Below are 26,269 nucleotides of genomic sequence, written 5' to 3' on the forward strand. Positions count from 1 at the left end.
ACGATTCAAATGTATTTACTGAGAAACTGCAGATAGAGCTGGGCTTCTAAGTTGTTCTCTTACTTTGTTATTTCTTTTTGTTTTCTTGCACAGAAGCTCCCCTGTTGCACCTCATAAGCATGGAAGGATGCCATTTTAAAAAGAAAAATTAAAGGCCCACCTGCACAAGAAAACCCCTTGCAGAAGCATAATGAGGCTTGTTTAGGCAGACTCCCCTGAGTATTAATTATTCTTTCCTTGAACAACTCAGGTCTGTAAACTCATTAAAATGCAACCATTCATTATTTATTCAAAAGCTGATATTGTATTGTGTGGGGCAGTGCAAATTTGGCTAATAAACTTTCTGTTAATCCAGAAGTAGGTCAGACTTGATTTATCTTTATGAATATCCACCCCCCCACCCACCCACACACCAGTCTACTTAAATACTTCCCTGTTTTTCTCTGGGCTGCTGCTAAATGGCTATAGGTATCCAGAAATTTGACATTATAATTCATGTTTGTAGTGCTGAGCAGGACATGTCTCTAGAAAGTTGACCAACTCAGAATGAAATCTGCTGCTTGGAACTTGACCATTTTTGCTCCAAATCATTGCACTATGTTGTGCAACTTTGCCTACAATCACGGAGGTGAGTCAGTGATAGAACTGGTCTATCCCAACAGTTACAGACAAGGGTGAAAGGAGGGCAGTGTGATTCTTCTGCCCTCCAAGCTTCCAACTGCTGGCATAGGAATCCACTGCTGACTGACTTTAGCAAGGCAACCTTATTCCATGATGCAAGCTCCGTTATGAATCCATTGGTTAAACATCTGACAGATGTGTGAGAACTGAGGAGGCACCAGAGATCTCAGAGCCCTTCACCCTCCTTAACATCCACAGTCTTCATTAGAGTGTCTTCCAGTGATCACCCAGCTGTTCCACAACATTATTGTGAATAAATAGGGACACTGTTGTGGAATGCCCTTCCAGAAATGGTCACATAGCATGTTTTCTTTCTTGCATTTTTAAAATAAAATATTTGCAACCAGCCTTCCCCCCCCCCCAATGATTGTTTGCATCCTCTGATAAACCTACCAGAGACCTGTAAAGGCCTAACAATGTGACGCTGTCTTGAATGCTGCCTGTGATGTTCTGAAGAGGTTCATGTTTTGTTTAGTTAAAGCGGAGGAACATAGGTGGATATATATATTTTTATATAGTACAGTACCTTAAATGAGGGGACACGGGTGGCGCTGTGGGTAAAACCTCAGCACCTAGGGCTTGCTGATCGCATGGTCAGCGGTTCGAATCCCCGCGGCGGGGTGAGCTCCCGTCTTTCGGTCCCAGCTCCTGCCCACCTAGCAGTTCGAAAGCACTCCTAAGTGCAAGTAGATAAATAGGTACCGCTTTCTAGCGGGAAGGTAAACGGCGTTTCCGTGTGCAGCTCTGGCTCACCAGAGCAGCTTCGTCACGCTGGCCACGTGACCTGGAAGTGTCTCTGGACAGTGCTGGCCCCCGGCCTCTTAAGTAAGATGGGCGCACAACCCTAGAGTCGGACACGACTGGCCCGTAAGGGCAGGGGTACCTTTACTTTTACCTTTTTACCTTAAATGAGACTTTTAACACTTTTTAAAAAAATCATCCACTGCTGTAAATTAACAAAAAAAAAACACAATCCAGAGTTCCACAAGTAATATTTTCAACAGCCTTGCTTCTTGCAAAGCCTATGGATCCAAAGAATCATAGAGATATTATATAAGAAACATAGATCTGTATTGACACAGAAAGCGCGTGGGACCTAATCAGACTGGGGATCCCACACTGAGGCGATGCCCACTCCTAGTCCTTGGTGGCATGCTGCCTCTGAATACGGAATACTGATGATGAGGCATGGAAATGAATGCAGGTCATTGTGTTTCATACCCAACACTATAAAATAGCATAGAAACATACAATACAACCAAGAGCAATTTACCTTCCCGGCCACTTTGATCTGAGCTAAGCAGGAACAGAGTGAGAACCTTGAACATGTGACCATTGCAGATCAAAGCTTCATGGCAAATGCCAGTCATGGCAAACTTTATCTGTTAGTACTACTAGACGTGACTTCTTTGTATCAACAAGTTTAAAAATCACAGCCTGAAGCCATCTATATATCAATATTAACATTAAAGAATATACAATAAGTACAAGTTATTTTAACACCCCCCACAAAAAAACAACAACCATATTCAGAAGTATTGTTAATGATTAGGTCAGATCTCAGGGAAAATGTTGTTAAGCAAAACGTATCTTCAGTGGGCACCTAAATGCAATGATGCCATGTGCGTGTTTAATTTGGGTTAGTAATTGATTCCAGAGGCCTGGAGCTGCAAAACTGAAAACACGGTTTCTAGTACAAACTAAGCATGCCCCTGGGGCATGTGGTAGCTTCAGTAGTGTTCCATCTGAGAAGTGCAGTTGGCTAGGAGGTATACATGGGTGAGGCAGTCCTGTAGATAGCAGTGTTGCCTCAGTTTGTTACAGCACCTTTCAATTTGCTGATTGCAGCTACAGTTCAGAATCAACTCAGACCCTTTCCAGTACAAGAAAAAGACAGCCTGCTGTCTCCAGCTAAATATGCAACAGCTTTGGAACAATTTTGTGATGTCTGGAAATTGTGCGCCTCTTACCGGGAGCATCTACTTAATGGGCCCAGTGAAGTCAAATACCAAATAATTTAGGGCATCAATAAAAACAACTTAAGGTTCCAGAAAATTAGCTATAGTTTGTCACAACATGGGCTTTGCAAACTCACTAAGCACAGAGAAAACATGGATGGCAACTGCACGAGCAGGTGTGGGTGGCCACTCCATACTCTGGATCACTATTTTGACATGTTTGCCAGCTGGTACGTGAATGCAGAGCATGAAATCAGACTTGGAGCAATCCAATGTTGGATTACTCTCAGCTGATACTGGCTGAGAGAAGATGGCCCTTTTCCCATCAAATAAGCACAGAACCACAACTCAATTCATTTCCCTAGAGCTGAGGTTGTCATTCCAATATCCAGGCTCCATCAAATAGTTCCTCTGTGTTCATCCAGGCATAATGCCTTTAGATAGTCTGCAGCCAACCTGCAGCAATCTTTGGCTGTATGTTGAAGCCCTGAAAATTGACTCTTATTTTTAATATTTAGCATGCATTTAATGGCAATGTTATATAGAAGCCAAAGGTGTTTAGTTCCACCATGCAAAGGGCCAATAAAGGAATGACTTTGGAGGAGTTCAAAATAAAAATGAACAGGAATCCCTCTATGGCTTTGAGTATGTTCTTTTACACAGCCACATAGAAATGTGGACTGAATCCTTAAGGTTGCTTCGGTTGCATCAGAGCTGATGCAATACATCTCTTTCTCATATTACTCTGTCTCTAGCACTTCTTCACCAATGTCAGGTCTTAAATCATGTGGGACAAGTTTGAGAATTGGCTCTTCCTTGCTAGCATTAGCTAAGCTCCCAGGAGGGAAGTGTCTGTGTTGCTGACCTGGGGCAGGGTGGGAAGGAAACCCACAGAGGGAATGTTAGGCCAGGCTCTAGGAATCCCAGATTATCATTTTCTCCCACTTGTATGCAACTGAATGCTAAAAGGGAGCAGACTTCTCCTATAATTGTTAAATGCTATGGTTTCCTCCAAAGAAGTGCAAAGGAGTTCAGATCACTTCCATGCATGAGCGTCTACCACTTCCCACTATAATTTCCTAAGTTGCCTTGAAGTCGTGCTACCTGTGGGATATTAAGGGAGGCTTCTGCACAGGCTGACTGAAGGCTCTACACAGAGCAACTCCAATGAATTATGCATCACAGCAATATTACGACTGTCAGTGATCTTACCATCCCGTCTGATGAGCTTTGCAAAGATGGGGCTGTGACTGCTGGAGAGCTCAGAGGAGCTGTCAAAGGATGTCGCAGGTAACGAGAATACCAGTGGCTCCTCACAATTATCTACAGAACAAGAGAAAGTATAGCAGGCATCAAATATAAAAGTAGTGCACCTTTAGCCTATCAGGGTTTCCCTCCCACTTTCAGTCTCTTTCTTTCTTTCCCTTGCAAAGCTGTCTGGCCACCATTAATGAGCTGCCCCTAGAAGAGACGATGCTGTTGATGACACATTTGTGAATAAGAGCATAAAGAGGCTGCATTTATATTTTATGCTGTTCACATGAGCTTTCAACAGTTCTTGTGGTAGCTTATGAAAGCCAGTGATGGGCTGCATCTACACTCCCCATACCCTTGGCACAAACCTGGATGCTTGCAATTATTTCAGAAGGTTGTATCATGGGTAAGGCATTGGATCTAGCCAGTGGGCTGGATCCCTCCCTCTCCCACCCTCCACAGGTTAACTTCGACAGGTTAACTTTGGCAGTCATAATGACATCGGGTGATTGACATCTGCCGAAGTTCAACTGAAGAGAACCTACAGCAGCATTCTTTGAAGGTGCAGTCCCAGTGCCAATCAGCAAATTGGAGATAGGAGTGTGCCTTCAAAGAGGCTTACTCCATCAGCACAGAGCAGTTTTTTGTTGGAGTGGCTTGTTAGAATGGAGGGAAAAGGCTCCATTTTAGCAAGTGGTTTCAATTCAAAACACTGTATCCACAATGCTATGTCTGGAAGGCTGGACACCACTTTGTGCAACCAGGATGAGTATACTATGCCAAATAGCGTGGCATGCCTTTCCAAGTGGATGGAGCTTTCTGCAAGTCCTGTTCCAGCACTCACAACCTCTTCAGAAGCACATCTGCTGAAGCATCTACAGACAGCTGCCTCACTGCATAAGTAAGGACGGGTAAAGAAGAGGACAGAATTCACAGTAAAATAATGTTTATATTAGGCCTCCAACCAGTCTTCATAGTTCATATGCAAGATTCTGAGTTGGGCAAAACTCTTTCTCAGGACAAGCCCAGTGCTAAGCCCTTGTTTTAAGATGGCAAAGAGAGAAACTCTTTCAGACTTAATTAATGTATGCCACAAGTTGTACAGGTCTTCTCCATAGTATATGAGGCCCAAATATGCATCAAGAACCAAATAATTCAATTTTATTTTGTAGAGAGTGTGCATTTTAGAATGTTAGTCATGTTGTGTGGGGTTTTTTTCTTAATGATTGACTTAAACCATGAAATTTCTATTGCTCCTATAAGATAATAAATGAGAATATTGGATAATTTGGTCTAAAAACATCCTCATCACTGAGCCACAGATTTCCATATACTTCTGAACCCAAAATGCAAATGAAGCTAGTGACAAAAAAATAAAAATGCTTTGCTCATTTCCTATTCTACTGCATGCCTACTGTCCTAGTTAGTATATACAGCCATGAATTTCACTCAAGCATAAACCCACAGATATTCACTGAATCTCCCTTGGAGGGAAACTTGAGTATATAATTAGTGGGGAAATCCTGCAGGTTAGCAAAATCTCAGACTTCACAAGCATCTTCCAGCTCTTATAAATATGGCTAAATACATTTTAAAATGTGTTAATGCTACATTAAGGTTAGGAGAGTCAAGGAATGGAAAGCTTCAGGCTCTCACAATAACATTAATTCACTGCATATTTTAAATTAAAATGTAAAACAGAGTAACTGGGGTGGTTTTTTTCCAGGGATAGATCTCCTGAGTTGTGCCGAGCAATCTTCCAAAAGGTAATCCTTCTCTCTGAAGACCACTAATCCATAAATAGATTATAAATGCTGGACCTTTGCACACACATCTATGAGTAACCTGGCAAAACCAGGACACTTCAAGCAGGAGAAATGGGGTTGGTTCAAGGCAGTGAATCAACGGTAGCTTTCCCTTACTGTGATTCTTACAAAATGAGCCCTTTGCATGGGCTTTCACAACAATTATGCCAGAAGCTAGTTCCAGAATTTACAAAGATGTCAGATGCTCAAAAGTGGCATGCTTTATCTTACTTGTAGAATTTGAATTCACTTGCAGTTCTAACATTTATAACCACAGCATATGTTTCAAGGAATACAGCAGCTTTTACTATTACAACTTATTCAGCATTGTCCTCATCCCTTCCAAGATGGTGCTCTGCACACTGACAAGCCTGTAAAACTGGTGCTCAGCATTAATAGAGTCTTCCCTGCCTAGTAAGTCTTCTCCTTTGAACATTTTGGAAATGTCTCCTTCTGCTGGTGTTGGTCCCTTGCTAACAAAATATGAGCCCACCTCTTTTGGGGGTTTTGTGTGTGTGTTTTTAAATAAATACTTTCAACTTCATTTGCTAAACTGGTACATTCCCAGCATCTAATAAATACTTGTTTTGATTTTATTTATTTAAATATTTATAAATCACGTTTTCATAGAAAATTTAACAAAGTGCTGTACAACATGAAAGCATAATACATCCCTCTATATCTATAATAAAAATGTAACTATGTCATCACACTGCAGTTCTCTTAGCCACAGACAAGTGGTGCTGTGAACAACAGTGTGTTAAAGGGCAGTGGATAGGCAGCCCAGACAAACCATGGGATATCCAAAATAGGCTGCACCAAACCCCAAGCTCTACTGGCTCCTCTGCCGGCCAGCTTGGGGGCCCATACCTCAGGATCCAGAACCTCAGACCGGTTAGAACAACTAGTGGTCAAATTCCGCCTCCCTGGCCAGCTTAGGGATTTGCTGCTTCTGCTGCCTCCCACCCCTGTTCTAAGGGGTTAGTTTGAGGGGAGTGGGAGTTGAAAAGGGGTGGGGGTGGGGAGAATTTGATGGGGGAGGGAGGGAAGGTTAGCAAGCGGTGTGAGATGATGTGCAGCCCCTAATAGTACAACAAGAACATCAATACCTTCTCAATAAAACTGGATAGCAAAAAGAAAAAGTTCCAAAGGACTGTTTCAAAAGTACAGTTCTGCAAAGAAAGCAGGGGTAACTACTAGCTGACTTCTATTGGCAAGGAGTTCCACAGCGCATGGCCTGCCATACTCAAGGTTCAGTTCCTGGTGAAAGGTGACTGAACTTGAGGGAAATGAGGGGACCAGAAGTGCCCCATCTCAGTGGGTGAGGTGAAGCATAAGAAATCAAAAAGTCATTGAAATACTTTGGGCCCAAGTTGCTTTGGGCTTCGTGGATTAACACAAGAATCTGAAAAATGGTCTACCTCAAATCAGCAAGGAGGGCAGTTCTCTCAACAAAGAAGTAACATGTTGCGCCTACCCTGCTTCTGTAAGGAATCTGGCCACTGCATTCTACACTAGTTGCAGATAGGGCATCCCCACATAAAGTGTTTTTTTGACCCATGTTCATGCATTTGTCTTACATGACTTTACATGCGTATGTTGCACAGATAGCATACTCAAGCATAAGAAGAAAGGACTTAAAATAATACCAGTGAATAGTCAAAATGGTTTCACTTAAAGGTTTATTCTAGGGAAAAGTAACATGCTGGGATTGTTAAAATTTATGATTACCTAAGCACCAGCACAAGGAAGTAAGTGCTGCACATCCTTAATCTCAAAGAAAGTGGCATATTCCTGAGGGGAATGAGTTATGAAATATCCAGCTTAGAATGCAAATATTCAGCTTAGAATGGACCTCACAACAAAATGTTAGAGAGGATATCTGGTGTATGTGTCTTTACAGAGCATCAGTCTGTGGGGACTGGGGGGGGGGGGAATCACAAGCATCAAAGCTACGACTCTTTCTTCCAAACACATACGTTACAAAGACATAGCACAGCTGTAATGCTCACCACCTGGATGCTGAAAAAGCTACCCTCAATACTCCATTGTTTGGGCAATAGAAGAGAATCACAGGTTCTTATAAATTCATAAAATACAATCATTATCTCAGTAATCTTTACAAAAATGCTAGAAAGTGGGCCGTATTATATTTCAAGGAGGGGTTCAGTCAGAGACAGAGACACCTGCTTCAGTACTCCTCAGGAATTCATAGCAAAGCAGAGATCTGGGTAGCACTTAAAATGTTGGGCTAAGACTTGAAAGACCCAGCTTCAAATCCTAACATTGCCATGAAATTCACTGGATTATCTTTGACCAGTCATTTTCTTTTAGCCCACCCTTCCTCACAGGGTTGTTATGAGGCTAAAATGAGGAGGGGGTGAACCATGTGTGCTGCCTTTATCTTATTGGAGGAAAGGTGGGGAATTAAATGTAATAAATCAATAATTGAAAAATCAAACCAAGGTGGTCACAGTGCAGCCTGTCATCTAGTACACTTTGCTGGCTCTCAGAATATACATATTTTGGTGAGTTGCCACCACAGCTTCTCAGTTGTCACAATTGGTTTCTCCACGATGAAGTAGTCAGAACTAGGAAATCAATTATTTTTCACTGTCAAGGACCCAGAAACTCAGCAGTGGAATGTATGTGAATTTCCCACCAGCATGAATCAAGAGCTTACATCCTAGGATTCTTCTGAAGGGATCGGGTAATATTCTGGAGTCATGATTTTTGCAACTTATACATGACTTTGAAGCCTATCCTTTGTCATTTATTAAGACTCATCTCCTTAATACTGTGTAGGCTATTCTTCAAATTCCTTAAGTAAATATGGAACACGGCTCAAATAATAAATTGATTCATTTCTAATGTGAGAATCTTAAAAATCCTAGATAGAAAGTGTTTCCCTTTTAAGTCAGATGAATATTGACAACTAACTAATGAAAAAGGGGTGCTGAACCAATCACAACCAAGAGAAGCAGAAGCAAACACCATATAATCTGCAAAAATAAAGGAAATTGATGCCACTATGGATGAAAAAACAGACAGTGCAGCTAGCTGGCTTTCATTATTGACTCTTCTGGATTCTGGCTTCCAACGTATCATTTTATTCATTGTTAAAATCCCAGTAAATTTTGCACATAATGTTGTGATCATGCAGCATGCATAGCTTTGATTGAAACTGTAAATGGTTTCCATATAGTAGGCAAGATTCATATTTTTATTTTATTTTGGGTGAGATAAAATCCCTCTTAGCATTGCATGCTTAATGCCCCACTTTGTTTTAAAGACATAAATGTTGCATTTTTCTACAATGCTTTCAACATTACTTAGGAGTGTGATAACTCCCACTTTTAGCATCAGTGGTTTCCTACCTTCGCTACCAGCAATTTGAATTTACTAGCAAGAGAAATAATACATTGCAGCTGGAAACTGACCTAGTACTCTTTGTAGAGCAATCAAACAGGAGGCACTTACTGATAAACAGCATTCTGTTCCTCCTGCTGCAATGCAATAAACCTTCAGTTATTAACTAGTTAACTTTCTTTGCAATGGCTTCTACTGATGGGAATGGCCATGGCTTAGTGGCAAGGCACAGGCTTTACATGCAAAGGGTCCAAAATTCAATCCCTGGCATTCCCAGATAGGGCTGGGAAATACGCCTGTTTGCAACCCTAGATATCTCTGCAAGTCAGGGCTCATTCACACTGAACTTTTGTCCTGTGCTGTCTAGGCACAGGTCCACATTTTAAAGCTCCATGTTTGAGTGGTTTTGGGGTCCCCCACACTGCTTTCTCCAGGAAAAGCCAGTCTTTACAGCAAACAGCAATTCAGGATTTCTGAAGATTGCATTTGCTCCTATTCAGTGGTAGAGAGTGGTTTTTTTGCAGGGAAAGTGGGGTGTGTTTGTGTTGGGAAAAGGAGCTTTGCCTAGAAATGCAGAGCAAAGGTGTGGCGATCACACAGGGCCCCCGGACGTTTCACGGTCTATTGACCCTGTGCCACCACTGCGGTTGCTTTCTTTGCTGCCACCACCCCGCTTCTCACTGGGACACACGGAGTCCAGACAGTTGTTAACATAAACAAATAATCAAGTTTATTTTTAAGTGCAAGAATAAGCGTATGGTTTCGGTTTATTTTTCTCTTGTCAGTTTCTTAAAACTTAGTTCCTGCAACTTCAAACTGAATTAATCCCAACTATCTATCTAACTCCCTAACAATTCCTCTCACTCTCTCACAATACAGCTCAACCAACCCACTGCATATTCCACCATCTTTCTTCTTCAGCACCCAAGCCTCAACTCCCCACTGACAAACCTCAACTCCCAACTCCCAAACCTCAACTGTCTTTTCAAAACCTCCCACTCTATCTTTTACTCCCCCTTGCATTCTCACTGACCAATCACATCACACACATTTTAACCCTTTCCTTGACACATCCTAGGGGCAAACCGCCACAAAAGGTAAGTGTGGATGAGACCTCTATGTATGCAAGAACATAGGAAGAGTTTGCTGGATCAGGCCAATAGCCCATCTAGTTCAGCATCCTGTGGCCTACCAGATGTTTGTGGGAAACCATCAAGCAGCACTTGAGCGCAAGAGCACTATTCCCTCCTGTGGTTTCCTGTTAAGTCCGCTCACCTTCAATGGTAGACGGTGTTGCGGCCAGGCCACAGCTGCACCCGTGATCCAGCAAATGGCTGGGTCAGATGGCCTGCCTGCTAGTGATTGGCCAATACTGGAAAGTTTAGGGTGAGGGTTCCCTTGGGAGTGGGGCAGGCCCAACTGGCCAATGGGCACCTCTTGGGCTTGCTCCCAGGGGGACTAAATTGTGGCCTGTCTGGTCTTTCCTCCCCAGCCTTTTTCATCAACAGTGGTACCTCTGGTTATGAACTTAATTCATTCCAGAGGTTTGTTCTTAACCTGAAACCGTTCTTAACCTGAGGTACTGTTGAGACATTGAGTTTGTGCAGTTTTTGGAATAGACAATTAGTGGGTTGACAAGAAGCCAAGTTAAACAGAATATCTGAGAAAGTCTGCTTGGAGACAGGGAAGCCTAGCAAGAGGTGGTGATTGGCTAAGTTCTTCCTTATAAGCAGTATGACACAGCAGTTTTGTTGTTGGAGTGTTGAGTTTGGAGTAAGAGTGTGAATCTCGTCTGTGTATATAGTAACTTGTACAAAGCTATACTCTGCCGTATATAATAAAGCTAACTAAAATCAAGTTACTCAGCAGCAAGTTTTGTTCCTGTTCATCATCCTGGAATTCGCTGATTTGGCAGCTGGTAGCAGGAGTTATGGTTGAGATCCATCAACAGGTACCACTTTAGCTAATGGGGTCTCCTGCTGCCGCCACGCTGCCGGTGTGCAATTTCTGTTCTCATCCTGAGGCAAAGTTCTTAACCCGAGGTACTACTTCCGGGTTAGCGGAGTCTGTAACCCAAAGTGTTTGTAACCCAAGGAGTTTATAACTCGAGGTACCGCTGTATAACCAATAATGTTGTGGCTTATTTGAACCCATAAATCTATATGCTGTTGTCTTGTCTGGTTATTTCACTCCCTAGGGAATTGTGTGGTTATGGGGTCTTGGTGCGCAACTAGTATTCAGACACATTTGTGCCACCAGCTGCGGAGGAAGAGCATAGGATCATGGCCAGTAGCCATCGATAGCCCTCTCTTCCATGAACTTATCTAATGCTCTTTTAAAGCCATCTAAGTTGGTGACCATTGCTGCCTCCTATGGGAGCAAGTTCCACAGTTATCTATGCACTACATTAAAAAGTACTTATGTATCCTGAAAAACATTGAGACAACATTGAGCTAGATGGACCAACAATCTGACTTGGTATGAATTAGCTTCATATCTTTTAGACTTTGACGTATGAATGTAACTCGGCTGACCCACTTTTCAGTATCCTTTTCAGTATACCACTTATTTCTACACATCTCATGTACTCTTCTTTTGTCTGTGCTTTCTTATTATGCACAAATAGTGCAATCCATATGTATGAGCAAGCCTGGCAGAGCTAAAAAATAAAATAAAAAGTCTAATTAAAAAGCTTGCCTTATTTTTATTGATGAAGTGTTCTTCGCATCAGGCATAATAGTCAGATAATGGATCATCACTCAGGATGAGGGATTGATAAATCAGGAGATGGATATATTCACTTGCAGACTAGAGATGATGGTTTGAAACTTATGAAAGAAAAAAGGGGGAAGCATGTAGGAACTACAGATTATAAATGGGAGTTGGAATAAATATTCCAAGTAAGGCTTCATTTTTATACAAACTAGGATGATTGCATGAAGTAATTCTCATGCACTGAAGAGCATTTAAGTCCTCATTTATTGTGAGTGATATTTAAATAACAGCTAGAGATGTATGACTCCACACATCTTTGAGACATTTTACTAATCTTATTGCAACCACTTTAACTTCCCTCCAAAGTCTTACACATTTTATTTTGTCTAAACAGGATTTTTAAGCATGCCTCAGATTTCACTTTATACAAAAATCAATAGTATATTTGATTAGCACAAACATGAATTTCATGGCTGTTACAACTGCCTGGAATCTTTTATATATACTATTAGTGCACTCATCTTCTTAGTGTGGATCCTTGTGGAATCCAAGGTGCCATCCATGCACAAGAGGGAGGCACGAGCAGGCACCCCAAGCTTTGTAGAAGCACAAAAATAGTAAAAACAACCTAGTAACCCTAAAGTGGACACACACACACACCTCACAAAAACCAAACTCAATGAAGACTGAGCTTTAAGATTCCTGCTCCATGATTGCAGTCATGAGATTGTTGTCTATCACATAACGGTGTATGTTTTCATTCCAGTGGGAAGTGACGGAGACAGGATGTTTGTGTTACTGTGTTCCATGAAGAGGGACTATTGTTCTTTCTCTTTGCTGCCTGATGAGAAAGAGGAAGGAGCTAAGTAAGAGTGCTCCGAGTGTTTTATATGTAAATAAAAGTAGGTTAGCCAAATTCTGAGCTACTGAGTTCTGTTACGCGGACTGCGAAAACTCTGCAGATCCCTAAGTTTGCTGACGTCTCCAAGGCATCAGTCGCTGTGATGTTCAGGCAGAAGAAAGCTTTTGAAGCTCCTGAATGATCGACCAGGAGGTAGAGAACATGCCAGTCGGGCATGTGTCTCTACTAGGGTCCTACTCGAGAGTAGGATGGCTCATTGGGCAAGGGAATGCGGGATGTCTGTTGGAGGAGGAGGACAGAAAAGTAGGTAGGAGGTTGATTGAAATGGGAGGACCTGACAATTGCAGTTCCCACAGTTTCTCACTTTCCCAATCTGTGGAAGGAATTAAATGTAGTGCTGTGATGTTTGCTCCATTAGTGCAAGATTGTCAGCTTGTGGGATGGAAAGACCTCCCCTCCCTTCCACCATTTGCTGTACTGAGCATTCTCACAACTTCCTCCCCCCACTAGAGCTAATTACAAGGAGCACAGTGCAGGGAGGAGAGGGGGAAGTCCCATTACACTTGTGGGAAGTCTTTGCACAGGCTTTCACTAGCAACACAAGTTAGCTGCACTCTCAAATTCAGCTTTCCACATTTCTGCAGCCATTTGTGATTTATTTATTTTTTAAAAAAGCTCCTCGTGAAAATTCTTAAGAATTTTAGTGCAAATTTCCCTCAATAAGCACATTTTTACTTGCACTTTTGATTATTTTTTGCAACGTTGTATGTTATTCTCAGTAATTTGTTAATTTTTATGCACACTTTGCCCTAATATATGCATTTCTGTAAACATGCATTACTTACAAAACTAATTTAAGTGCTGAAGGATAGCTGTGATTTGGTTCACATACTGTTTTGGGAAAATGCCAATATGATAGCTTTGGCTTTACATGTGTATTGAATCAAATTTCTACCCCATCCCTAATCCTGGAAGAGGATACAGCTGGCTGGAACTCTGAAGAGGAGCATTCCACACAGCAACATTTTGTTGTCAGTCCCACTACTTACAATTCTAATTCTCAGACTAGTGCATGATCTTACTTTGAAGTGATTCCATATATAGTTTACACAGCGCATTTGCATAGTTCAACCAAATGGGAACTCTAGAGCTACAAATATGATTTATTTATCTGTCACATTTATACCCCACTTTTCTTCCCGAGGAGCTCAAGTTTCCACATATGTTTCTCTCCCTACTCAATTAATCCACACAACAGCCCTGTGGGGCAGGTTAAGCTGAGAGGCAACATCAACCAGTGAGCTTCATGGCTGAGTAGGGACTTAAACCCTGGTTCCCCACATCCGAGTCTGACACTGTAACCACTAAACCACCAGACTTCCTCGAAAGGGTGCTAAAAATTGTAGTTCTGTGAGAGGTAAGCTACAATTCCTTGGCTTGTTGGGGGGAAGTCATGAGCTTTCAATGTGTGGTGTGTATGCAATCTAGGAATCTGCATTGGTGTGAAGAAGAAAACTAGGTAGACTTTGCAAACAAAATTGAAATGGCAAAAGTTGAAGGTTGCTCCCCCCCCCCCCGACAAAGGTACATAAATGGAGAAATACACACAATTTTCATGAGATCAAAGCAGAAGGAGCTTTGGAAGAACTTTTGGTAGTTGCAGATAGGACAATCTTTACCAAGTCTAATTTTCAATGCCACCTTTATCCCATATTTTGTGTATTCAGTTCTCCTATTTCCCACCAATGTTTTATGTCTTTCTCCTTCCTCCTTAATTCTAATTTCAGTTACAAACAATGGAAAGGGGAGAAATCAAGAACTCATACTAAGTAACCAGAATATGAAGAAGTTGCAACGAAATCCTATTATTTTTTACTTAGGAGTAAACCCAGTAGAGTTCACTTGCCTTCAAGTGCCCTCACAGCATTGCAGTTTTAGTCTATGTATACTTACTAAATCCTTGCCAATTCTCCTGATTTTTATAGCTTGTTAGAACTGCAAGATTTGAGTGGGTTTCTGGTTTCAGGATTGCACACTTTTATTGCAGAATTTATGTCTCCACCTATATAAAATACTTCTCTTTTTATCTCCTGGAAACTAGTTTCCATTTCTTCCCATGCCCCACAGTTCATCCATACTAACAGAAAGTAACAACATTCAGTTCAGTCGGAATATATATCAAAATGAGTGAAGTGGAGAACATATTCAAATAATTGAAGAGAGGTATTTGGAAGTGGCCCAGAATGTGCACACCTCACTGCCAATTGTGCAGCACCCCTCTTGAATGAGACTGTGATCTAGGAGCTCATTTGCCAGCCATCATCTCTGCAGAGAACACAGGCCATCTTTGCATAAGAAAGAGACTTCATTACAGCCTGGCAGCATTTAGTTCTCATGGAACAGCAATGGCAGCAGACTGCAACTGGCAAGGGACCTAAGTGACTCAGTCTTAGAAACACATGACAGCCCTTGTCACAGAGAGGAAGGAAACGTCCCTGGTTTTTCAAGACAGAAAAGGAAACTTGGATTTAGCTTCTGTCTGTAACAGGATCTTTTTTTGCTGCCGTCAATGATCTTTGCATTATGAAAGATTCTGACATTCTCCAAATACTGAAATTACACACTGAGCAGTGCCTCAGGCAGCATGAATCCAAACTCCTAGGCTCCTCTCAGCCTCTCCTAAAACATCCAGTCAAAGGAAAAACACACACACACACACACACACACACACACACTATACTTGTCTTCCATTATGGAGTTCTACTGTTATAAGGAGTTTCCCATTCTGACCCTGGACAGATCCAGATCTAGTTAGATTCGCAAACTTCTTGCATCACGTGTTTTTGGATGGGCCCTGGTAAAATCAAGTCAGCAGTTGTCATCAGTCAAACTGGCACACGTTGTCCCATAATTCTCCTACTGGCTGTCATGCTACCAGGCCAAGTTTAAGGCCATTGACATCTAATGCTCTGAACTCCTTGGAACCAGGTTACCTCCAGGAACACCTTGGGAGAGCCATTCGTACTACTGCTGTATGCTTGTCATATGTCTACTGAGATGAAGGCCCACTAAGCGTGGCACTGCCTGTTCTTTGGAAGTCACTCCTAATGAACATCAGGCAAACACATAAAATATTGGCATTGAGGCACCATCTTCCTCTGTCCTCTGTTCACCCAAGCTTTCACTGATTAGTGATCCAGCTAAGTTGATATATTAAGCTCATTTAATGATTTGTGATGCATTTTGCTCTTCTTTTATGAATGCAGTTTTATCTTTTATTTTATGCTGTTGATCACTATGACTTTTTCTTAATGTTAGTGGTATAGGGTTTTTTTGTTTTGTTTTTTAAAAATATAAAGTTTGGGCCTCTCAGTCCTATTATTCTGCTAAAGTTGCAACTGCATCAGTGTTTGGTGAATTAAAACTCTGTGCCTGTAACCTTGGGCAGAACTAGATAGCATTCCTTCTGACTTCAGCAATTCTTTGAATTATGACCAGCAGTGTTGTGTGGCAGCTTCTGTGGGTCTGGACAGGAAGCACCAGAGGCAGAATACCAGGAAGGCAGATTGCTGCCATCATCAGGACAAGATCACATGTTCTCCCTTTGCACAGTGCTGAAGCAGGCCCTAACTGCCTTTGGTTGGCACCCTATAGGTAAAGGGTAAAGGGACCCCTGACCATTAGGTCCAGTCGTGACTGACTCTGGGGTTGCAGCGCTCATCTTGCTTTATTGGCCGAGGGAGCCAGCATACAGCTTCTGGGTCATGTGGCCAGCATGACTAAGCCACTTCTGGCGAACCAGAGTAACACACGGAAACGCCGTTTACCTTCCTGCCAGAGCGGTACCTATTTATCTACTTGCACTTTGACGTGCTTTCGAACTGCTAGGTTGGCAGGGACAGGGACCGAGCAATGGGAGCTCATTCCGTCGCGGGGATTCGAACCGCCGACCTTCTGATTGTCAAGTCCTAGGCTCTGTGGTTTAACCCACAGTGCCACCCACGTCCCTGGCACCCTATAGCTTCAGACTATTAGCTCTAACTCACACCACTTCTGCACAACCTGTACAACTTGATGCATATCTGTTGTACTGGAAAATAGCAGAATCAGAGAACTAATGTTTCCATATACGAGTAGGGGAAAGGGAGAGAAGCCCCGCTTGGTTTTAGGAAAAATTTGGTATGCCCAAGGATCAAATATTGTCCAGATTAAGCCATTTTTTGAGACTGGAATGCTTACGCCAGATGCCATTAGCAAGCTGTCAGTGCTACATTAGTCCCTTTATTTAATTGTACAGTGCCAGCTCTGGTACTAGGGGAGCTAGGGAAGAATCCAGCCAACAAAGTGAAGAAAACAAAAACAAGCCAATGGATGAATTCTCTCTGCTTAGCATGTCATTTGAGGTGCCAAGCTGGAAGTCACATCTAAACATGGTTAGATGTAAAAAAAGGTGGGATAAATAGGATGTGTGAGTGCCAGGTGCACCCTGTTTAAGGCAAGAGCCATAGCCTAGCAGGACAACACACATTCTGCAAGCAAAAGAATTGACCAAGCCTTGATCTGTGGCATCTCTAGGGTGAGAGGGGAAAAACTTAGGTATGAAAGCCTGGAGAGCTCATGGTTTGAACTGGTATGAGGCAACTTCCAATAAAAAGAATTCCTTCCAGTAGCACCTTAAAGACCAACTAAGTCAGTTCTTGGTATGAGCTTTCGTGTGCATGCACACTTCTTCAGATACACTGAAACAGAAGTGTATCTGAAGAAGTGTGCATGCACACGAAAGCTCATACCAAGAACTGACTTAGTTGGTCTTTAAGGTGCTACTGGAAGGAATTTTTTTTGTTTTGACTATGGCAGACCAACACGGCTACCTATCTGTAACTGCAACTTCCAATGTTTATGTTCATATGGCAATGTCTAAATGAAACCTTACACATACCTTCCACCAGAAAAAGGACCATCTGTCCTCAGGTTGGGATTAAAATAGCTAATGGTCAGTGCTTGTGTACTCAGACACCGCAGCTAGGTTTAATATAAGGACTATAAGTATAACCTTCTCAACCAAAACATGTCTTGCTTCCATGATCACTCTATTAGTCCTGACCACTCTATTATTCCTGCGTTTCCCCACAGACCATGCTGTAATGACATTTTCTTCCATTCATATATCTAATCATTAGACGGACTGAAATCCAAGGAGGCAACTGTCTGGCTGGGTATCAATCTTTCATCCTTTCCTTGCTAAATCTATTTTTTGCACACTGTAAATCTGCAACCCTCAACTCTAAAGCAAGCATTGGAAATCATGATAAAGACATAAAATGGCATAAGTATTCCATAGACATGTCCATGCGTTATGAGGAGTAATTTTAAAACATCAATAAAGTTTGAACCGCATGCTGAATTTTCAAATTCATCATGGTCAGATGAGCTCTGCTTTCATCTTTCTCTGCTTCTTCACTCAATCCTTCAAATTATGACTGCAGACGATTAAAAATAGAAGAGGCACACACTGAGTGGTGCTTCCTATTTCATATATATATATATATATATGGTAAGGAATCTTTTCAAACCAAGTAACATGCAGAAAAGGCACACTAAAAAGCAATTATAATTCGGATGGAGCTTGACTGCTTTCCATAGGGCTGAGAGAGGCTGTTGAATTTGCAGACTGAGTGCGGATTAGCAGAGATGAAGGCAGTAGTAAGTGCCCATGTACCATTGCATTTAAAATGTAATGTCATTTCATGGGATGATAAGTAATCATTTCATGTCTCAGTAACCTCAAACAAAAAATTGCACTTCTTAAGGGAAAAATCCATTTTCCCCTCTGAAAAAAAGGAGGCTGTAGTATGCAAGTGAATACTTTAGATAAGGAGACAGGCTGGAAGTTAAGGTTTCCATTGTTAAGCAAGGGTAACATTGCTTTGATGTTGGATGGATACGCACACACACACACTGCATTTTTCTGGGGGGACGCAGGGGGGCGCATACCCTTAAACATTTTGTGAATCTTTGTACTTTTGCCCATTTACTATATTTATTTTTCCCAATTTGAACTATAAAATGGTGATTTTCTTGAGTCAAAATGAGAGTACCCCTTAACATTTTTAAATAAAAAAGCACAGTGTGTGTGTGTGTGTGTGTGTGTGTGTGTGTGAATATTGCCTGGAGGTTGCTTCCCCGGGGCAGTGCTCTTTTTATCTGTCATGGTGTCACTTTTTAGAAGCTGCTGTGGAAGTCTGTTATTATAGCAGACTAATTTGTGTTGGCTTGGTGTGATCTTGCCTATTGACACATCTCCCTTTAGATTACATTTTAAACACTTGCAAATATATTCCTTTAGGATTGCCAGTGCTTGTCAACAATGTAATGGCAGCAAGCTCCTAACAGTATTGATTACTTTAACACAGAATCCAATGACCTGTAACAGCACCCAATAGGGCTTTGGATCTTGTCACGGAAGCACAAGATTTCAATTCCAGTGGAGCTCTTGTTCTCCTCTGTAGGTGATAAGGAGAAAGACATGTGGTGTTATTCTTAGCTTCTAGGCTTTGCAGCTAGGGCATGTAACTGACACAACCTGGAGGGTTGTGAGGCTGTGGGATGTGAATACTTCCTACAAGAGCTGTACTGAAATCTGCCTTTCAATTTCCCATTTGTGAAAGACCCTTTTCTTTTTCCTTCTAGTTGAGGGTTACCTAGTCATTGTGAGGTAGTTGAAGATGGTGTGCTTGCCTTTTCTTTCTATTTAACATTCACATCCCCCACTGTTGAGACGTGGGTGGCGCTGTGGGTAAAAGCCTCAGCGCCTAGGGCTTGCCGATCAAAAGGTCGGCGGTTCGAATCCCCGCGGCGGGGTGCGCTCCCATTGCTCGGTCCCAGCGCCTGCCAACCTAGCAGTTCGAAAGCACTCCCGGGTGCAAGTAGATAAATAGGGACCGCTTACTGGCGGGAAGGTAAACGGCGTTTCCGTGTGCTGCGCTGGCTCGCCAGATGCAGCTTTGTCACGCTGGCCACGCGACCCGGAAGTGTCTCTGGACAACGCTGGCCTTCGGCCTCTTAAGTGAGATGGGTGCACAACCCTAGAGTCTGTCAAGACTGGCCAGTACGGGCAGGGGTACCTTTACCTTTTTATCCCCCACTGTACAGCCTCTCTGCTGCTTCTCTGGGGAGAGCATTCCACAAGAGGGGAGCCATAGCAAAATTGTCACTCTCTGGATATCTCATGGAGGAGGAACACAAAGGAGGGCCTTAGATGACTAATGCAAGGTCTGGATTGGTTCATATGCATAGAGGAGGTCTCTAAGACCTGAGCCATTTAAGGCTTTATAGGTCAAAACCAGCACTTTGACTTTGGCATGGAAACTAATTGGCAACCAGTGTAGTCAGGCCAGGTTTGGTATAATGTGCTCAAACCATCTTGCTCTTGTGAGCAACATGGCTGCTGAATTCTGATCAGCTGAAGTTTCCAAACCAAGTAACATAGAATATTTTGCAGTATTTTATCCTAGAGCTTGCTAGAGCATAGACAACAGAAGTTAGGCTATCCCTATCTAGAAAGGAGCACAGCTGGGCCACCAGCCAAAGCTGATGGAAGGCACTTTGGGCCACTGAGGCCACCTGAGGCTCAAACCACACCAAAGAACCCAGAAGGACCCCCAAGCCTGCTCTTCAGAGGGTGTGTAATGTAACCCCATCAAGAGCAGGCCGTCTCCCATCCACCCAGTCTAGAGAACCACCCACTAACAGTGCCTCAGCCTTATCTGGATTAAGCTTCAGTTTGTTGGCTCTTGTTCAGCCCATCACTGAGGCAAGACAACAGTCTGCCACACCTGCAGATATAAAGAAATAAAGCTGTGTGTCATCAGCATTATTGCTGACAACATACTCAAAAACTCCTGATGACTTAGCTGTAGTATCTTTTTCAAAAGATACACACTTTATGCCTGTTATTTGATTGGCTAGAGAACTGTACCATACATGTCATAGGAGAGATTATGTACTTACTCTTAACTTGCTGATCACAGCCTGATCAACCTTATGACAAAATACCCCCCCCCCCACCACACACACACAATGTTAGGTTGTTCAACAGCAAGTGCTAAGCAAATACTGTGAAGAACATGTGCAAACAATTGTTCACAGCAACCTCTGGGCTTTCCTCATCCATATTCATACTGTTCATACTACAGGAAGCAGGAAAATTGACCCCAAAGCAGGCGATAAGTAAAAAAGTGATTGGCAGTAAGTACAATCTCTTTATGCTAGGGCAAAGTAAATTGAGATAACACATTAGACAGTCTGCAAACCACAAACCACTTATTTTATTCTGGGTTCAATTTCACTGAAATGCCATTTGCAATTTCATAGCCGTGTTCTAGAGAAACAAGGGAATTCTCACTAATCTATAATTATTGGAAATATATTGGTCATCTGAATGTCTGGCATGTCTGTAGACAGGCACACGATGAATCATCACAGCTCATTGACTTTTATTATCTCTTACATTTCCTCCAAATTGAACAAGAACCTGGAATATGTTAGTGGCCTTTTATGTGGAGACTATCACTAAAGCTATGTTTTCAGGACATATTCTTGGAATGGTTTTTTCCTGTCACAAGGTAGTACACTCACTGCAGGTTCATATAACTGAATAAAACACCTGAGATGCTAAGCTTGACATCAAATTCCACCTAAAATTTGGATTTGGGACAAGATAGGCACCCTGTTCCTAATTGGGAAATTCCATACATAAGGCAGGCACTTGGGGACACTATTCCATCCATCATACTTTGTCATCCTCTATGAGTTGAATGGCAATTGTCTGAAGCAGGAAGCATCCTATACGCTTGCAGGTTCCTTGCATGATATATGGTATATCAGTGTACATAAGATGATGCAGGCTCCTTGCTTCAGATAGGACCTATCTGCACTATACATTTAAAACTGCATCATACCACATCATACAACTGTCATGGCTTCCCCCAAAGGATCCTGGGAGCTGTAGTTTGCAAAGGGCATGGAGAGTTATTAGGGCACCCCAATTCCCCTCACAAAGCTACATTTCCCAGAAATCCCAGGGAAGAGGGATTGACTTTTGAACCACTTTGGGAACTTTGGAGTGTTTGTGTGCGCGCACACACACAAACATGCAAGAAAATCATAATCACTATCTTTCAGTGTTATAGAAAATGGTATTTGTTCAGTATAATGTGGGAGCTGATGTCATTTCCAACCAAGGGAGCTAAATTTAGAATAACTTGGGGACTAATTTGATTAATTTATTTTGAGAGATGACAAACCGACAGCTTAGCCTTCCTTCCTAATTGCTTGTCAACATATTGTATAGACAGATTTCTCCCCCTCCCTCCACAGTGAGTTACTAAATCAAATGTCACATACATAATTATAATGCTATATATTTATCAGTGCATATTAAGTTAAAATAACAAAGAACAGAATTCAATGTTAGCATCTACTCAACATGGGAGGCATATAATTTTGTTTAATCTCAAACCCCTTTGAACTTGTTTTCTCGTGTTCCCCAAGGTTTATCCATTAGCCCGTGTCCCATTTTAAAACATGACCCCATACAGGACTCCTTTCCTCAGTTAAACAATTAACAAAGCCTGGTGTGAGTCATTAATCTTTTGGTTCATGCACTCCCAAATCTCTGGAGATGCACCTAGAGCTGGTATTTATTTTGAGCTCTTTGAAATGTGAATCATTCCTGCAAACTCCTGAAGCCTTGAGACTCAAAATCTAATTACCTGCAAATGTTTGCACGAATAAGTATACTATTCAAACATATTCCCTGGCTTGGCAAAGCCTTTTAAAGATCAAAGAGCCCACACTTGCCTTGAGGCTTGTCACAGAAAATGCATATTAACTTTAGTAGAGTCACGTGGTTGAAAGCCATGCACAACATTCTGAAGGATAAAGTGACACCCCTTTATGGTGAAGAGAGTCGCTATCTGCGATGGCCCTGTTGATCAAAGGAACCTAGAAAAGGTTCTAATGAGATCCATTGCCAGAACTCTGTGGTGTTTGGCAAATAGGAAAAAGAAAACTAACATCTGCCTGGGGTAGCATGCTACAGATCTCCCAGCCTCCTGTCCTGCCAAGGAGAACAGTCCCTCATGTAAGCTAAAAGTAACTTTCTTCTTCTTCTTCTTCTTCTTCTTCTTCTTCTTCTTCTTCTTCTTCTTCTTCTGTGCAATGTACATTGCATATGGAGAGATTGATGAATATCTGTTGGTTGGGACATATGGGTCAGCCACTGGTGTGCCTAGACAGATCACTCCACAATGGAACAACTAAAAAGGAAACCATGTGCGCTTGGAGAAAACTGACCACCTGAACCCATTCCATTCTGGGTTCAGAGGAGGTTTGGGCAGCGAATTGCTCTTGGCTGCTGTGATGGATAGCCTTCATCAAGAGAAGGCCATAGGAGTATGGCCTATTAATACTCCATACTTCCCATGCCTTCAACCATGATATCTGGCTATAGGTTGAGAGTGGAAGGCACTGTGTTATGCTGGGTTCACTCTTACCTTGTGGACTGTTTTCAGAAATTAACACTGGGGGTCTACACCTCAGCCCCAGAATATTTATGTTGTAAGGTGATTCAAAGGTACCTCTTGTCCTGATGCTATTGAACATCTATATGAAGCCAGTGGAAGTAGTCATTAAGCAATTTAAAGTGAGGTGTGCCAATGACACCCAACTCTATATTCTCTGTGGAGAACATGGACTAGTGCTTGGACATGGTGGTGGACTGGACAAGGGCCAATAAGCTGAGACTTAATCCTAACAAGTTGGGGACCCTGTGAGCAGGAGGTTAGCTATTCCAAAAAAGACGCACTCCCTCTGAAAGACCAGGTGCATAATCTAGGAGTGCTCCTGGATCCATTATTGTCACTGAGGGCACAGGTGGCCCCCATGTTTAGGAGTGTGTTGATTAGCTTTGGCCAGTTCACCAGCTATGACTGTTCTTGTGCAGTGATACCTTGGCTACAGTAACCCATGCACCGGTAATCTCAAAATTGGATCACAAGTAATATAATCTATGTGAGGCAGCCCTTGAACATTGTCCCAAAGCTGCAGCTGGTGCAAGATATGATGGGAAGCTCCCTGCATGGCACAGTCTACTGGAAACATGGCATTTATGCTGAAAGCATTGCACTGTTGCCAATTTGCTTTTGAGGAAATTCAAGGTGTTTATGTACTATAGGAGCCAGATACTTGAAGGTGCATCTCTCTCATATAGAGGATACCTTCTGGTCCTATGATTCTGTGAGCTTCCTCTGGAATGTCAAATGGGGGCTGAAATGACAATGTAGAGCTGTTTTCCCCAAGCTTGAGCCCATAGGTGCTTTTGGATAACATCCCTCATCTTGCCCAGGCAGCATGTTCAATGGGAATGGGAATTGTGGTCCAGCCACATCTAGGGACACAAGGCTGAGAATCACTTCAAAAACAGAAATCAAAACAAAAACAACCCAATAACCCACCCACTCCCGCAATGTTTAAAATGGCTGATTGACATCCAATGCCCTAAGGCCTGGTTAAAGAGGCCTGCTTAAAGAGGAACATTTTTGCTTGGCACCTCACGGTGTATAATGAATGCACCAGGAGAGCATTCCACAAAGGGGGGGGGGCAATAGTAGAAAAGGCCTGTTCTTGTGTTGCCACCCTCCAGACCTCTAGTGGAAGAGGCATATGAAGAAGGGCCTCAGAAGATGATCTCAGGGTCCAGGTAGGTCAATATGGAAAGAAGCCGTCCTTGAGGTATTGCAGTCCTGAGCCGTTTAAGGTTGGATCAATGTAAGTTCTTGCTTGGAGCTATTAGAATTCATTCCTTTTTTTAAAAAGTATGCATTTTTCAAGGAAAAAGCTTCAAAATCGTAAATCTGGGGGAATCTTGCTGATTCAGGAGTTAGACTGCATGACCCATGAGTTCCCTGCCAACTCCATCATTCAAAGTTTTTGCCAGCAGTGCTACTTGACTTGTTCTTGCTATTTATACCACAAAGCCCTGCCTCCAATCACATAGTGGTGCTGGTGGGTAAGTCTTTTGGGAACGTTCGAAGCTCCTTTATGCCTGATTGGCCCATCTACCCTGACTGGCTGTCACTGGTAGAGGAACAGGAGGGTAGAGGGAGCGGACTGCCCCCATCACCACTCTTCCAGTAGGGTGCCATCGTGCCCCGTCCCTGGACACAGACCATGCACCTCCCTGTGCCCCGAGTGCCAGGACCCCGAGGGGGTGCCAGCCACGCCCCCGCCTGCTTTCTACCCCCAGTAGTGGAGAATGCAGCTTCGCCACTGCTGGCTGTGGACCTCCAGGATTTCAGACAAGCATTTCTCCCAGCACCGCCACGATGCCATGGATTGAAACAGAGACCTTCTGCATGCAATGCAGATGCTTCACCACAGACCTAGGGCCATTTCCCCTTTTGCGATACAAGCCACCGAAAAGGCATCAGCAGTGGAAAGGATTTAAAGGCTAGAAGGAGCAAACAAGGTGTTATACCTGGAAAAAACTGGAACAGCTGCCTCCTGCAACCTGTAAAGGGACTTGGGGTTCATCAGTTCTGCATTTGAATGAGGCAGTATCTGCTACTTCCAGACTCCGGCTTAGGTATATTAGCATGAGGCTCAGGTTGATGAGGTCATTTACTGCCTAAGGCTCTCAACAATAATAAAGCCAGTTCCCAACTGTTCCCGCTGTTTGTCTTGCTTTCAGTGACTTGATTAAGTGTGTTCAGGGTCCAAACTCAGCAAGCCTCCTCCCTCTGCTGAGGGAGAAAGCATTTCATTTTTCAACCATCTGCTAAAGACTCCGCAACTCTGAAAATCTGGAAGGCCTGGCGGAGATTAAATATTGAAAGTGTACTTTAAAAAAACCCTGCATCAACAGATTGGAGAAGGGATAAATAAATGGTTAGAACTGCATGGGCAAAATGGTGTTTTACTGCAAGTGCCCATCTAGCCCAGTCTTGTCTTCTTTGACTGACAGTAACCCTCCAGGGTCTGAGTCTCTCCCCAGATTTTTTTAACCAGAGATGTCAGGGATTGAAAGTGGGGGGGGGGGGTTGTGTGCAAATCATTTTCTCTGCCACTCAACTTTGTTCCCTTCCAGATCAGATGCAGCAGTGTCATGCCGCAAGATCCTGAGACGAAGCAAGTGTAAAATTGGTGTGTGCGCACAGGGGGAGGTTGTCAGTCCTCTACTATAAACCTCAGAAAAAGTAATGTTTTGTAAAATCTTTTTTCATTTGTTCCATTGGTATTGTCTCTCCTATTGCCAATGACCCTACCTTGCCATCATTACTAGTACCAATAGTATTAATAGTTAAGGATGAAGGATTAATTCAATTTAACTTTGCATTTAATGGGAAAACTACCTAATTAAAACTTTCCAAAATAATATGTGAGCTGAAATGGACCCTTCATTTGAAATGTGCATTTCTATGAATTGGGCAAAGTAGCTCTCCAGCCCATCGTCTCCCAAGCCACCTTTGCTCCCACCATGCGATGACATCAAGTCTATTTCAGTCCCAATCCAGTTCTAGGCTGGCTCAGCTATATATCTGCCTCTCCACCCTTATGCCACGGCT

At 42.7% G+C, this 26,269-nt stretch overlaps 1 protein-coding gene and 1 long non-coding RNA gene across 3 annotated transcripts in view; both read right to left on the reverse strand.

The window, feature by feature from the left end:
- Positions 1–26,269, reverse strand: part of LOC310825486 — a 632,470-nt gene that overhangs the window by 240,085 nt on the left and 366,116 nt on the right. The window lies entirely within an intron of this gene.
- CNTNAP5 (contactin associated protein family member 5) overlaps positions 1–26,269 on the reverse strand; it is a 313,291-nt gene that overhangs the window by 240,085 nt on the left and 46,937 nt on the right. Inside the window, exon 2 of one of the 2 annotated variants that reach the window (XM_083734111.1) lies at positions 3,852–3,962. The exons of the other annotated variant lie outside the window; for it this stretch is intronic. Within the exon in view, the coding sequence (XP_083590237.1) occupies positions 3,852–3,962 (111 nt within the window). The remainder of the gene's footprint in view (positions 1–3,851; positions 3,963–26,269) is intronic. 2 annotated transcript variants of the gene reach the window in all.

This window comes from Podarcis gaigeae (genome assembly GCF_964106915.1).
Source record: "Podarcis gaigeae genome assembly, chromosome: 1".
Lineage (NCBI taxonomy): Eukaryota > Metazoa > Chordata > Lepidosauria > Squamata > Lacertidae > Podarcis > Podarcis gaigeae.